General features: G+C 46.8%; 1 protein-coding gene across 1 annotated transcript in view; it reads left to right on the top strand.

The window, feature by feature from the left end:
* Positions 1 to 14066, top strand: part of SMARCAL1 (SNF2 related chromatin remodeling annealing helicase 1) — a 326034-nt gene that overhangs the window by 7970 nt on the left and 303998 nt on the right. Inside the window, exon 2 of the mRNA XM_078679275.1 lies at positions 7681 to 8747. Coding sequence (XP_078535401.1) covers positions 7772 to 8747 — 976 coding nt within the window. The 5' untranslated portion in view covers positions 7681 to 7771. The remainder of the gene's footprint in view (positions 1 to 7680; positions 8748 to 14066) is intronic.

Genomic DNA, 14066 nt, shown 5'->3' with positions numbered 1-14066 from the left:
GGGGAAAATTTATTGCTGAGCTCTCCTGGCCCCCCACAAGTGCTAGATTGGGGCCAGGGCTCATTAGCAGTTTGAAAGCCCATTAGGGACAGTTGGGCTCTGTGTTAACCCCTGACTAGGGGAAGGATTTCTGTTAACGTGTTTGGTTTGAAAGGAATGTTTACCCTTGGCTAGGTCGATGATGATGAAATGCTCTTCATAGTTAAAAGAACTGGTTTTAGTAGTTAAATGAAAGGCCTAAGCTTGCCTATTGAAGTATTCTACTTTTAACCTTAGGAATGGGTATTCAGGCCTGATGAAATGTTGGCTTTGCCGGATAAGACGTTCCCCAGTCTCTAACAGATTGTTTTATACTCCTGCCCCAGTGTTCCAACTTCTACCTATCCAGAGGGTTACCCATGGGTGCTAAAAGTGTTTAGGCCTGTGTAGAGTAAGGAATAAAATGTTGATACCGGGGTAAGGAAACGGTATTCCTGCAGGAGTGTGTGTCTGGCAAGTAAAAGTTGATTACTTACCTCCAAGGGGTAAACCAGAAGATTATTCCGGATTCCTTATTGAGCAACTGTTATCACTCATGTAAGGTGGAATGGCCTAACTTCTAACGAAGAGTGTTACATGAAATGCCTATGACTGAGTGTTGAAAGGTTTTACTTCTAAAACTGGAAGGGAGTGTTGCCAACCTAATGTTACGGTTAAATGATATGTTTTACATATTTAAGAAAAGTGTTCACTCCTTCTAGGAATAACTCATAGAAGGGTTTGACCTACACAAGAGGTCATTTATTTATAATGGAATGTTTTGCCTCTTGAGTGTTACTGGCCTATTGGTCAGGGAGGGTGGTGAGATGTTAGCTCATTGACCATGGAATGTTCCACCTTGGCTGGATGGTCTGATGTAATAAGGTATAATGGCAAGTTAAGCCCTAAATAAGGAACTGTTTATATTAACCTAATGTGATGTGGCTTGATCTGTTAGGAAGTGTTCTACATTCCTGCCTAATGCCATGTTTAGTTAGAACTAATGGGATGTCTACATAAGGAGGTGTTTACTTAAGGGGATGCCATCCTTGTTGCATGAAATGTATATTCCTGATTGCTGAAATGTTTTCTTCCACTAAGTACTAAAATTTACTAGAAAGCCTACTGTTATTTATTGACATGCTTCCTGTTATAATTCCTTAATGTACTACTTTCAGGTGCTGGCTCAGAACAAGGCTGAGGTCAGGCCTGTGCTCTTCGAATATTTATTTATCTAATATTTAATATTTATTGCATATGCAAGATTCATTCATCTAGTATTTATTACAGAGAAATGCAACATAGGTATTTGTAGAGGTAAATTGAAAAGCTAATGTTATAATGAATTTCTTCTACCCTGATCCTGCTCCATCTACTTGATTATCTATCTGAATAAAGTTAACTTGAGTTTTTACACAAACTCACTGGAGTGGTGTCACTAATTGCGTGCCTAGGTTTCTGACTCAGTGGTTGCGTGTGCTGCATGGTTGCTTTACACATAAGCTTTCTGATGCCTACCCACTCGTGCCATGCTACCCTAGGGGACTGGTGACCCCAGTTCCAACATATTGGTGTCGAGCGGTGGGATCCAGGACTTGTGACCATGCAGCACCCTCCATTGGGACAGGGTGCACAGCAATTGGGCTGCACAATTATTGTGTGTGTAAGCCAAAGTAATTGACCCCTCCATTGTCTAGCCTGTGAGTGTATCAGGGCCTGTTGGACCTCATTCTGTCGCCACATCCTAGAACCTTTTTCCCAGATTTATCTGAGTCCCCACCTGGCGTACTGGAGTGTTGTCAGGGGATGGGGGTGCCTGTTGGGCGGAGAACCGGGAAGAAGGAACTCCGTACCGCTTTGAGGGCACGGGTAGGAGCCCACCCAGAGGGGAGAGGGGATGGGGACAGGAGGGGCAGGTCACACCCAGGGAGGCGGGCACACCAGAGAACCTTGGAAGGGGGTGTGTGTCGTCAGAGAGGTTAGAGCATGAGAGGGAGAGTGAGAGCCTTGGAATGGATGAGAGGAAGCTGGTGCACAGGCTTCAGCTAACAGAGACAGAGCTGAAGACCTTGAGATCATGTGTACCAGGTGCTTCCATGGTGGCAGCGTACCCGAGGTTCGGGGTTTGGACCAGTCACGGGGTGTAGAACCTGGACTGGGGTTTCAGGTGCAGGGATTGCCTGACCTGGAGGGTGGGGTACCAGTAACTATGGACCCTACCAGTGTGACTTCCAGGGGTACCTATCCGGGGAGGAGGGTGCGGAACCCTGGAAGGGGGTGCAGAGGGAGGAAAGACTCTCCTCTGGCACCGGTCCAGCCATGGGGTTAAGATCCTGGGTTGGGTGGCCAGGTTCAGGGGTTGCCTGACCTGGCGGGAGGAATCTCTGTATTCAGAGTTCCTCCGGTTGTGACTTCTAGGGGTACCTATCCGGGGAGGAGGGTGCGGAACCCTGGAAGGGGGGTGCAGAGGGAGGAAAGACTCTCCTCTGGCACCGGTCCAGCCATGGGGTTAAGATCCTGGGTTGGGTGGCCAGGTTCAGGGGTTGCCTGACCTGGCGGGAGGAATCTCTGTATTCAGAGTTCCTCCGGTTGTGACTCCCAGGGGTGTCCCGAGGTGCCCCAGCTGTGGTCACTGGGCCTGGCGTGTGCTTTAAGAGGACACCAGGTTGGGAGACTAGGCTGTCCCGATGTGTCATCGACGAGGGAGGGTGCGGAACCCTGGGAGGGGGTGCAGGGAGAGGGAAGTCTCACCCCTGTCACCAATTCAACTTAAGGGTTTAGACCCTAGGTTGAGGAGGAGAGTGGAAAAAGGTACCACGGGCCTGGGGCGACTGCCCCCCACTCTGGGAGAGAGTAAGGGCCAGAGACATCCGGATTGGAGGTCTGTCCTGGCCGCATCCCACTAGGAACACCAGTGGGGTGGTTGGATTAGCGAGGATGTTATGGTGGTATTGGGCCTGCGTCCACCTTTTTCCGCCCCAAGCAGGGAAGCCCGTCAAGGGAATGATCGGTCTACCCTGGCTTTTGGCTGGGGGGGAGATGTGTGAGACTTGGCCCTTTCCCCAGAAATTTTTCGCTTTTTATCCCCTGTTAATTTAGGATGCCCCTATGGAAACAACAGTGTATAGGCCTTGGGTGGTGGAGAATGCCCTGTTTAGTTTAAAACTAGTGTTAAAATGCAGGTACCTTCTACACCTAACATGGCCGCCACAGACCACTGCTGCAGCAGCGTGGTTTAGAGGGCGCATTCTAGTAGCCAGGGGCAGTCTGGAACCCTCAGGCAATGTATCCATCTTAGCCTGCCAGCCTGTCCACAGGTAGAATGGTGGAACCTCCTGGAAGCCTCTGGAACCTTCTGGGAGAGGTGAGGTGACACCAACTGACACCAACTGACACCAACTGACACTACCAACTGTCAACTGGCTCTATAAAAGGAAAGGGAGGGAACTTTCCTGAGGAGAAGAAGGAGAGAAGCTGAGGGGAAGACCTGGGGAAGTACCTACGCAGGAGGAGAGGCAGTGGGGGTCAGGGCAGGGTCTTATGATGCTGGAATGACAGGGCCTAGTGTGCTGCTTTACAAGTGTTGAGGTATCCTGTTCCCCCCCCCACTGACCTAACCCCGCGGAAGGGAACCCCCAGGGACCACTTGAAGGGATTGGCTGAGAAGAACTTGGAACTCCAGCCACCAATTTACCCCCCCTTCAAGGAATAAGAAACTAAGCAACTAAAACAAGGAACAAGAAACTAAGCAACTAAACTAAGGGCGCAAGAAACATCACGCCAAGAAGAAAACTAAATCCCCACAGGACTTTTGAGGAACCCACCAGGTATTGGCGCTGTGTCGCTCCCTGTGCCCCCTGACGCCATCTGGGATTCCCCTACCTGATTGACCACTGTTGGGTGGCCTGTCCTGTCTGATCAGATGTCCTGCTCCTAATTTAAAGGAACTGTCTGCTGGTTAAGCGCTCCCATTTTCTAAGCGCTAGCATCCTGAATTACCTGTCCTGCAAGCGCTGCCTGAACTGCCTTATTTCTGGGACTGGCCCTGGGAAGAGCGCTGAGGTAATGGAGTAGGTTGCTGCCTAGTTGAAGCGCTGGGAAGTTGAGAGACTGTTGCCTGAAAAAGCGCTATAACCTGCCCCTCATCAGCGCTGAGAACTGTGTGTGAAAAGCGCTGGTAATTGCTCCCCTGCTGGGCCCCCATTGGAGCGCGGTGAAGGGCTGACGAGCACGCCCTGTCAACTGGCCTGTGAAGCGCCATGACACCTCTCTTCAGAGCGCTGTAACCCTCCGTCCTGTTGAGGATCTGTAGGCTGGTGTGACCCTGTGGAACTGTGTGTCCAGCGCTGCTGTTGGAATTGCCGCTATATCCTGGAAGCGCCCTGAAGTCCCGGTGTGGAGCGCTTTTGCCTCATTGTGCCTGAGAGAAGTGCTGAGGTACTGGTGACCTTCATGCCCCTGAAGCACTAGGTTTTTGAAGCGCCATAACTGCCCAGCGCTGCGCAACTCCACGACCCAGCACAGAGGCGTCCCAGCGCTGTGTCCCCCAAAAGCGCAGTATGCGCACTCACCGCTGACGCCCTGTCAGGCGCTGTCTTCCCCAGTCACCGCTGCAGCCCGGACTGTCTGAGGCATCCCGCAGACGCGCTAGTATTGCCCCGGCGGCCCCCGGTGCCGAGGGAGGGCCGCCATTGCCTGGAGAGGAGACCACGGAGCCATCGCGGTGTTCACCGCCGCCCCACCGGCCCGACTGACGAGATCTCCGCGGCGGCCTCTGGAAGCTGAGTTAGGCCGCCGCATCGCAAGTAGGCTGAAGCCCCTGCCTGCACCATGTGACAGGGGCGCCGCGTCTCTAGCCGCGCCCCCGTCTTTCTAATTTCCGGATTTGTCCGCCGGAGCCGAGCAGCGATCGGCTGTTTTGATGCGCCTCTGCCTAAAACTGAGGGAAGCCCTGCCGGGCCCAACACTCATTGCGGAGGGGGTGTGGAGTTCAGGAGCCCCCCTCCGGTTTGCCCCACAACAAGGATCAGCCTCCGGTTTGGGCCACTACGAGGCCGGCTTGAGGGCCAAAGCCCTCCCCGGCTGCAGAACCTCCGCAAGGACCTGATCTGGGCCGAAGAAGAGAAGGTAACCATAGGGGAGGAGGGCTGGAACCCCCCCAGGAGGTCCCGATGCCGACCCTCCTCTTGGGGAAAATTTATTGCTGAGCTCTCCTGGCCCCCCACAAGTGCTAGATTGGGGCCAGGGCTCATTAGCAGTTTGAAAGCCCATTAGGGACAGTTGGGCTCTGTGTTAACCCCTGACTAGGGGAAGGATTTCTGTTAACGTGTTTGGTTTGAAAGGAATGTTTACCCTTGGCTAGGTCGATGATGATGAAATGCTCTTCATAGTTAAAAGAACTGGTTTTAGTAGTTAAATGAAAGGCCTAAGCTTGCCTATTGAAGTATTCTACTTTTAACCTTAGGAATGGGTATTCAGGCCTGATGAAATGTTGGCTTTGCCGGATAAGACGTTCCCCAGTCTCTAACAGATTGTTTTATACTCCTGCCCCAGTGTTCCAACTTCTACCTATCCAGAGGGTTACCCATGGGTGCTAAAAGTGTTTAGGCCTGTGTAGAGTAAGGAATAAAATGTTGATACCGGGGTAAGGAAACGGTATTCCTGCAGGAGTGTGTGTCTGGCAAGTAAAAGTTGATTACTTACCTCCAAGGGGTAAACCAGAAGATTATTCCGGATTCCTTATTGAGCAACTGTTATCACTCATGTAAGGTGGAATGGCCTAACTTCTAACGAAGAGTGTTACATGAAATGCCTATGACTGAGTGTTGAAAGGTTTTACTTCTAAAACTGGAAGGGAGTGTTGCCAACCTAATGTTACGGTTAAATGATATGTTTTACATATTTAAGAAAAGTGTTCACTCCTTCTAGGAATAACTCATAGAAGGGTTTGACCTACACAAGAGGTCATTTATTTATAATGGAATGTTTTGCCTCTTGAGTGTTACTGGCCTATTGGTCAGGGAGGGTGGTGAGATGTTAGCTCATTGACCATGGAATGTTCCACCTTGGCTGGATGGTCTGATGTAATAAGGTATAATGGCAAGTTAAGCCCTAAATAAGGAACTGTTTATATTAACCTAATGTGATGTGGCTTGATCTGTTAGGAAGTGTTCTACATTCCTGCCTAATGCCATGTTTAGTTAGAACTAATGGGATGTCTACATAAGGAGGTGTTTACTTAAGGGGATGCCATCCTTGTTGCATGAAATGTATATTCCTGATTGCTGAAATGTTTTCTTCCACTAAGTACTAAAATTTACTAGAAAGCCTACTGTTATTTATTGACATGCTTCCTGTTATAATTCCTTAATGTACTACTTTCAGGTGCTGGCTCAGAACAAGGCTGAGGTCAGGCCTGTGCTCTTCGAATATTTATTTATCTAATATTTAATATTTATTGCATATGCAAGATTCATTCATCTAGTATTTATTACAGAGAAATGCAACATAGGTATTTGTAGAGGTAAATTGAAAAGCTAATGTTATAATGAATTTCTTCTACCCTGATCCTGCTCCATCTACTTGATTATCTATCTGAATAAAGTTAACTTGAGTTTTTACACAAACTCACTGGAGTGGTGTCACTAATTGCGTGCCTAGGTTTCTGACTCAGTGGTTGCGTGTGCTGCATGGTTGCTTTACACATAAGCTTTCTGATGCCTACCCACTCGTGCCATGCTACCCTAGGGGACTGGTGACCCCAGTTCCAACCACTCTCCCTCTCCCTCTCCCCTCTCCTCTCCCTCTCCCTCTCCCTCTCCCTCTCCCTCTCCCTCTCCCTCTCCTCTCCCTCTCCCTCTCCCTCTCCCTCTCCCTCTCCCTCTCCCTCTCCTTCCCTCTCCCTCTCCCTCTCCCTCTCCCCTCTCCCTCTCTCTCCTCTCTCTCTCTCTCTCTCTCTCTCTCTCTCTCTCTCTCTCTCTCCTCTCTCTCTCTCCTCTCTCTCTCTCCTCTCTCTCTCTCTCTCTCTCTCTCCTCCTCTCTCTCTCTCTCTCTCTCTCTCCCCTCTTTCTCTCTCTCTCTCTCTCTCTCCTCTCTCTCTCTCTCTCTCTCCCCCCTCTTTCTCTCTCTCTCTCTCTCCCTCTCTCTCTCTCTCTCTCTCTCTCCCCCCTCTCTCTCTCTCTCCCCCCCCTCTCTTTCTCTCTCCTCTCTTTCTCTCTCCTCTCTCTCTCTCTCTTTCTCCCTCTCTCTCTCTCTCTCTTCTCCTCTCCTCTCTCTCTCCCTCCACCACCACATCCAACATCACCTCCACATCCACCATGAAATCCACCACCACATCCACCACCACCACATCCACCACCACATCCACCACCATCACCACATCCACCACCACCACCACATCCACCACCACTTCACGCAACGCCACTCATCCATTTGCAAAACGAAAAATGTAAAACTCTTCTATTGCGAGACCTATTGGCTATGCCAATGCTTGTTACCCTTGGTATCTGAAAACCTGAACTGGAGACGTAGTGTTCGATATAGCTGTATGTTGCCAAAAATTATAAGCTAGTGCGGGCATTACAATCGAAAAATGTGTAAGCCTTCAATTGTTGAGTGAGTCAATAAAGTAACTGAATTCTTTGTGTATTTTTTGTTTTGTAGCTTATTTTCCCATGGCCGTATTCAACAAGAGGTCCTGTGATTTCTTTTCACGCAAGATCGAAATACAAGAGGTGTGTACTCTCCTAGAAAGATGTCCTCTTGTCTGTCAGAAGAACAGAGGAAGAAAATTGAGGAGAATCGACAAAAAGCTTTGGCCAGGCGTGCGGAGAGGCTTGCAGCACAACAGCAAGGAGCACAACCTATACAGGGAGGCAAGTCAGTCGAGAGTGTTGCTACTGTCCAAAACCCTAACAGAATCACTCCAGGTCAGGAAATAAAGGTCCAGCAACAACAAAACACAAGACAGGCTGGGCATGCTGCTGAGAACGTTCACCAGTTCCTGTCAAAACCCAGCAACCAGGTTTCTGTGTCACCAAAGAGTTCTAATAATCTTGGGGTTTATCATTCAAACCTGCCACAGCCTGCTTCTAGCTCAAGTGGAATACAAGAGCAGAAAAATGGTGCTGTGGGCTCCAGTCGAGTAGTGTATAATCATTCATCTGTGGCCTTGACCACTGCGCAGAACTCGAATGAACGTTCAAGTCTAGAACTTGCGAACAGTGCGCAAAGAAATGGTCTTCCTTCCAGCTCATTGAAAGAGATCAAGTACCAAGCAGCCTTCAAGACTGTCCCTGAGTCTTATGTTGTGTGTCATGATAAAAGAACACTAGATCGGACAAACAAGAACAGTGGACACTCTGATTCTCACTTAGTTCAGCAGACTGGCAGTGATTCTGAGCAAACGTGGGGCAACTTGGAAATAAAGGCAGATGTTGTCAACAGTGATTTAGGAACATCCTACTACAAACCTGAGGGAAGCTGTGTTTCAAAGTTCTATGGTGCAGGACCAGCAGCAAAACCTGCCGGGCCCAGCATCGTTACGGCTTACAATGATTCTAGGGCCCAGAGCACTGCCACTAATGGCAACAGGACAAGCCCTATTAAGAAAGTACCAAACCTTGTCAAAGGAAAGTGCCTGATGCATGCTCAAGGCCGTTTCCGCGTAGAAGTGGGGTTTAACGCAGAGCTCATTACTCTGTTTAAGAGTATTCCAAGTAGGAACTACGGTAAGTACAGTTCTCCTTCTCATCTATGTTTTTGCACTACCATGCCCCTCTACATTATAGTGCCATTTTGTTGATTTGGTGCGTAGTGTTTTGCTTCTATTGGAGTTATAACTTTTATTTGTACGTTGCTCACAGTAGGAGGGTAAACCACTGCCGCATTTAATTTTTGGTTCACAAATATCAGACGTATTTTTATAAACGGTATCTTTAGTGAAGAATATATATATATATATATATATATATATATATATATATATATTGTTATTTATTTTTTTGTTTTGTAAAGGATCGACATAACCTCTCCCATGCTCTTGACGAGCTCAGCTCGTCATGAGCGATGGTGCTCGTGTGCTCATGACAAGCTGAGCTCGTCATGACCGTTGGAATGCACGCACGCTGGGCTAATTCCCCTGCTGTGCTGAGCATGCTGAAGAAACTGGTGTGGTCATGACGAGCTCGTCATGTGCACACGACCACCGTGGCTCATGACGAGCTGAGCTCGTCATGAGCACCGAGGCGCTGTGCGCGCCCCCCAGCACAGCAGGGGAATTTGCTCCGCAGCCAAGGGGTTAAATGTCAAAAACTGGTCACAGGAAATAAGTAGATGTCACTGTCCCCCTGCTTCTTTAAGACAGAGGGGGACCCCACATCAATGAAAGGCAGGTTGACGGGGAAAATGAAATCAAACAAGCTAGGAGAACCTGCCCTATATGATCTAGTAAATGGCCTCAACGAGGTCCGCTATATTCTAAGCCGTACCCAGAACCCAGGAAGGACACTTCAAAATTACATAAATTATGATTTATCAAAATTATTTTTTATTTTAAAGTTCATTTTTCTTATAGGTGAACTGAAACGATTCAATGAATAAATATATACACACATATAAAAAAGAGCAGCAAAAACAAGATTAACAGTGGTTCTTCCTCCACACATCCATACCAGTTACACTCATACTAAGACATTCACACATCACGCAGCACTATGCAAAGATGGTTCTGGATGGCATGGAAACCGATGGCTGGGTATCCTGGTTGGTTCGATGAGTTCCAGGATAGGAACAAACGCCAACGCGCGTTTCGGGTGTGGCCCCGTCCGGGGCTACACCTTCATCAGGGCAGAGTAGGGTGGAGCAAGCAGAACCACTTTGGAGGAGAGTAATCTGTATAAGACAATGTATTAAAACATGGTTTTAGAAAGCATCCTTGTATGGGTTCGGGGTACATAGGTATACAGGAATTAAAGTCTAAAGAGATACTGACATCCATATAGCGCATAAATGAAACTTAGGCCCACATTTAGACAAAAAACTGAAACAACAGAAAACTGATGTATATAAGTTTCAAACACACCAAAGTAATTATGGAGAAATATATATATAGAGAAAGGAGTGCAAAACACAGCTAAACAGAACAACCTGTGGGATAGAAAAGGCTGCAATATCCAAGTTCTATAAATTACCTGAGACTAAAGAGCTATACTAGCTTCAAAAGGAAGGGGTTTCTTGTTCACAGTAATTAATATTTGTTTAAACCGGATAAGTCAGGACTTTATGTAGAAATAAAAATATTTGTACACAATAGATACCGGTTCCTGAGGATAGAGCTGGATCCGCAGAAAATGCCAATTCAGTGAAATAAATAGTTCCCTAAGAACAGAAAAACGAGAAATGCGGGGTAAGAAATTATACAGCAAGGAGTGACCTTCTAAATGTACCCAGGGAGTGGAGATATGCACCTTGTAAAGCAAGGAACAGTTCCGTACGATGGATTCCGTTTTTTTAGTGAAGGTTTCTAAGAGCGGAGGGGACTGCACGGCATCAGCCGGATCACAGCAAGTGCAGCCTGGAAAAAATTCCAACTGGTTAGTTTCATGTGAGTGGAAAAAAAGTTTCAACCAATTACACTAAAGAAAGGAGTCCCTGCTTCAACAATACACGTGCCTACACCTGGATTTATTGTTACCTTATAACTCCTTGTTAAGATGGCACCATGGCTTGATAGGTAGTTGCCTAAGAATCTCTGTGCCTACGCATACCTGCAGGCACATAAAAGTACTACTTGGTTCTAGCTGTTATTTTAGTGTGTATCCTAGTGTCGATTCCCTGTCCCTCTGAACTTGTGCTGCAGCTTGTCTTGTGAGGTCTACACCAGCAGTGCTGGTTTCGCCCTAGAACTCAGAGTAAATCCTCCTGTGAGTAAATTTACCTCGGTACAGAGTGCTGCATAGCCTGGGGTTTTGGAAATGTAGAGGATCTTGCAGCAATAACATTACCCTAAGTTTTCCTGCAGGTGCAGACATCAACGACCTTGCTCCTTTTCTAACTGCTCCCTCTTTTCTGACATGATGCAGCAGTATCGGGGATCCCGGATGCAGAAAGGATCACTAGCAGTCCGTGCAGTGGAACAATAGGCAGCAAAACCAAAGCCATTTATACTCTTACTACTACACTCTTGATGAATACCTAAGTGGTGCAGGTTCTAGCTAAGTTGTAATCCTCTCTATAATTGCCAAGAAAATGTACTCTGCTGAAAAGTTAGTCATTTCAGGCATAAACACGCATTTATTCTGAAATTATGATGTCTCTGCGTGCTTATATATTGCTCCATTTAGTTGATCTAACGCCAGGTATTCACAAAATCTGCCAGTTGTGAAGTCATATAATCTAGCCTGATGACTTCATTTCTATTTTCTCTCTCTTATATATTTTTTTAGGTCTGACTTAAAGAAAGCTTTAGTTGTTTAGTCAGCCAGTGTAGTAAAAAAAAAAATCATGATTTAAAAATACATATTATGCATGCATAGAAATGATTTCAGTCTGTTCATTCATTGATGTACTCATTTGCCATGCACTTTTTATTTCCATCCTCCACACTATGCAGCATGGGGCAATGTATGCCAGGGAAGATGGACTCATACTTTACTTTGTAGATTTGTTATTTACATTCTGTAGGAAATTGGTAAATGAATTGAGGAGGCTGAATACCCACCTCAAGATCTAATCACAACCCTTGTCAGGGGGTCACTAAATTAACCTGAGCTCAAGCCCTTCATAGCTTGGCACAGAGCATACTGGTTTATTTAGAGGCAATGTGTAAAGTATTTATGCAGTACTAAAACAGTAATAAAGTCGAAATGCACAACAATTAAACATCCCAAAACGAACTAGGAAACTAGAGTGAAATAGATTAAACAGAATGACACCAAACTAACAAAAATCCAATAATGGAAACCATGGATGGGATTTTTTTTGTTTCATGTTTAACTAGAAACAGTGGGAAGAAACGTATTGTCGTGTTAAAACAGGACCTAGGCGGTAGTTTACATTGACCATGATGGAGCCTGCATCGGATACACTAACAAGGTTCGTTCTGGTGAAAGATTTTCACTTCTGAATTAAATCCTGATCAGGAGTACTCTTCATAAGCCCCCAGGATCTCAGGGAGGCACTTAGAGACTCACAGGATGGCAGGCAGAGACCAACAGAAGAGTGCAGTCCAGGCCCAGTTGCCACTAGGCAGTTACAAGAAAAGGCCTATTGCGATTTGTTGTGCCCCTGTAGCTTTAACATTAGGTCATTCTTGTGACCCTTTGAGTTCACTTCTTTGTCCTGGACACAAGAAGAACAGGTCTAGTCTTCAACGTTCTTCTCAAGTCTCAGACAGCAGATTCAGTCCTCTTCTAATATTTCACAGGTCTTGAAGTGTTCTGATTTGTGTGCCTGGTGATGGCACTTGAATGCTTGAGCTAGTGGGTAGGATTCACTCATGGGGAACTCCCTAACCAATGGAGTAAAAGTTCCTGTGGCTAACCGTACCCACTTTGGGTGTTTTCAAGATGGCTGAAGTCCTGGGCCATACTACACTTGCTCTGAGAGCTTGTGGAGCGAGTGAGGAGTGTACTAGGGTACATCTAGTGTCAGAACACTAATAAGAGGGACTAGGCGTTTACGTAACCGCAAGGAGTATGCAGTTCCTTTTGAGGCAAGGGAAATAACAACAGTAAGTCGGTAGCGAGCTGAGCAAACAGATTGGTGGGGGATCTGATTGCTCAAAGCAAGAGTCCTCACACACCCAGATGGGTGTCATGCCTCATCCTGGGCAGCGCTTCTTTGGGCCGGCGCTACAATGCCCAACGGGCCCCTCGAGGCGGCTCCTTGCTGGAGTTCTTTTTAAAAATAAGACGCAGTGTTGAAGGATCGGTGGAGGTGCTCTATGTGTAGATTGGTGTGAACTGATTTAAAAACAACTAAGAGGTACCCAATTAATTTTTAATGTGGCGGTCCTCTTGTTACGAGTAAAAACAGTGTGTGGCTGAGTATGGGCATTGTGATTCAAAACAGTTCATAATGTAGCATGCATAGAGGTCGACATGTTTCTTGCCAGAGTTGATCAGGACCATTAAAACCTAATCTAAGGGTGACTGGGGAAGTGAATGTGATAATTACACAGAAATATCCAATCACCACAAGAAATAATGTAGTCCTCTGCATGTAGGGTATACCTGCGGGTATCTAATAGGGTGGATGGTGACAGAGGTTAAAGCTGCTGCATATCGAGTGAGCTGGACACCTTTTCAGTCCGCAGCTGGCGCAGACTCTGCCATCACCTATAAGGCCAATAGTTAACCGAATGTGGGTCGGTTTTTAGAAACCAGTAGCAGGCTTGTTGTTTGTAGCCTTCTGGAATCTCATTGTGTACCACCTCAAAATAGCAGTGCCACCACCAGTGCTGTCTCCTCTTTTGAAGGAGAGGGTGTTTTTCTCTATATTTGCAAAGCAGCTCATTTAGTCCCAATAAGTGGAGCACTGGTGGTACCCACATTGTCCGTCTGAGTGCAAAGGCCACAACGACAAGCCTTAATGTTGAGAGATTGCTCATGCGCCAGAGCATCCTACATTGGCTTGTTATGGCCCCATTACTTCCTCTGTCGTTTTCAGACCTTACTGATCCACTGTGATTAGATCCTTTGTCTGTGAAGCTGGCTGATACTGTAGCATGTCAAAACGGCTGTCCCAGCTGCATTATTTGGCAGAGAAGACTGGGTTAGACACAGAATTGACTGCAGTTATTCTCTTCAGAGGAAGGCAAGTACTCTGGTGAAAGGGCCTGCAGAGGAGTACACACATCCTATAATTTGAGAGGAGCCAGGAAGCAATCTTGCCTCGAATATGTGGGGTGCAGTGGAGAAGAACCAATTTTTTAAATTATAGGTTTTATTTAGTACAGCAAAGTACCTTTCTGTTTCTTCAGAGTACTGAACAGACGCGCTTGAGCAATTGTGCATATGCGAGTTGCCTAGAGTTTTAGTAGTAAGTCC

Source organism: Lissotriton helveticus, chromosome 3_1 (assembly GCF_964261635.1).
Source record: "Lissotriton helveticus chromosome 3_1, aLisHel1.1, whole genome shotgun sequence".
NCBI classification, from domain to species: domain Eukaryota; kingdom Metazoa; phylum Chordata; class Amphibia; order Caudata; family Salamandridae; genus Lissotriton; species Lissotriton helveticus.
The sequence above is the reverse complement of the archived record's forward strand: the minus strand, read 5'-3'. Positions and strand labels throughout refer to the sequence as shown.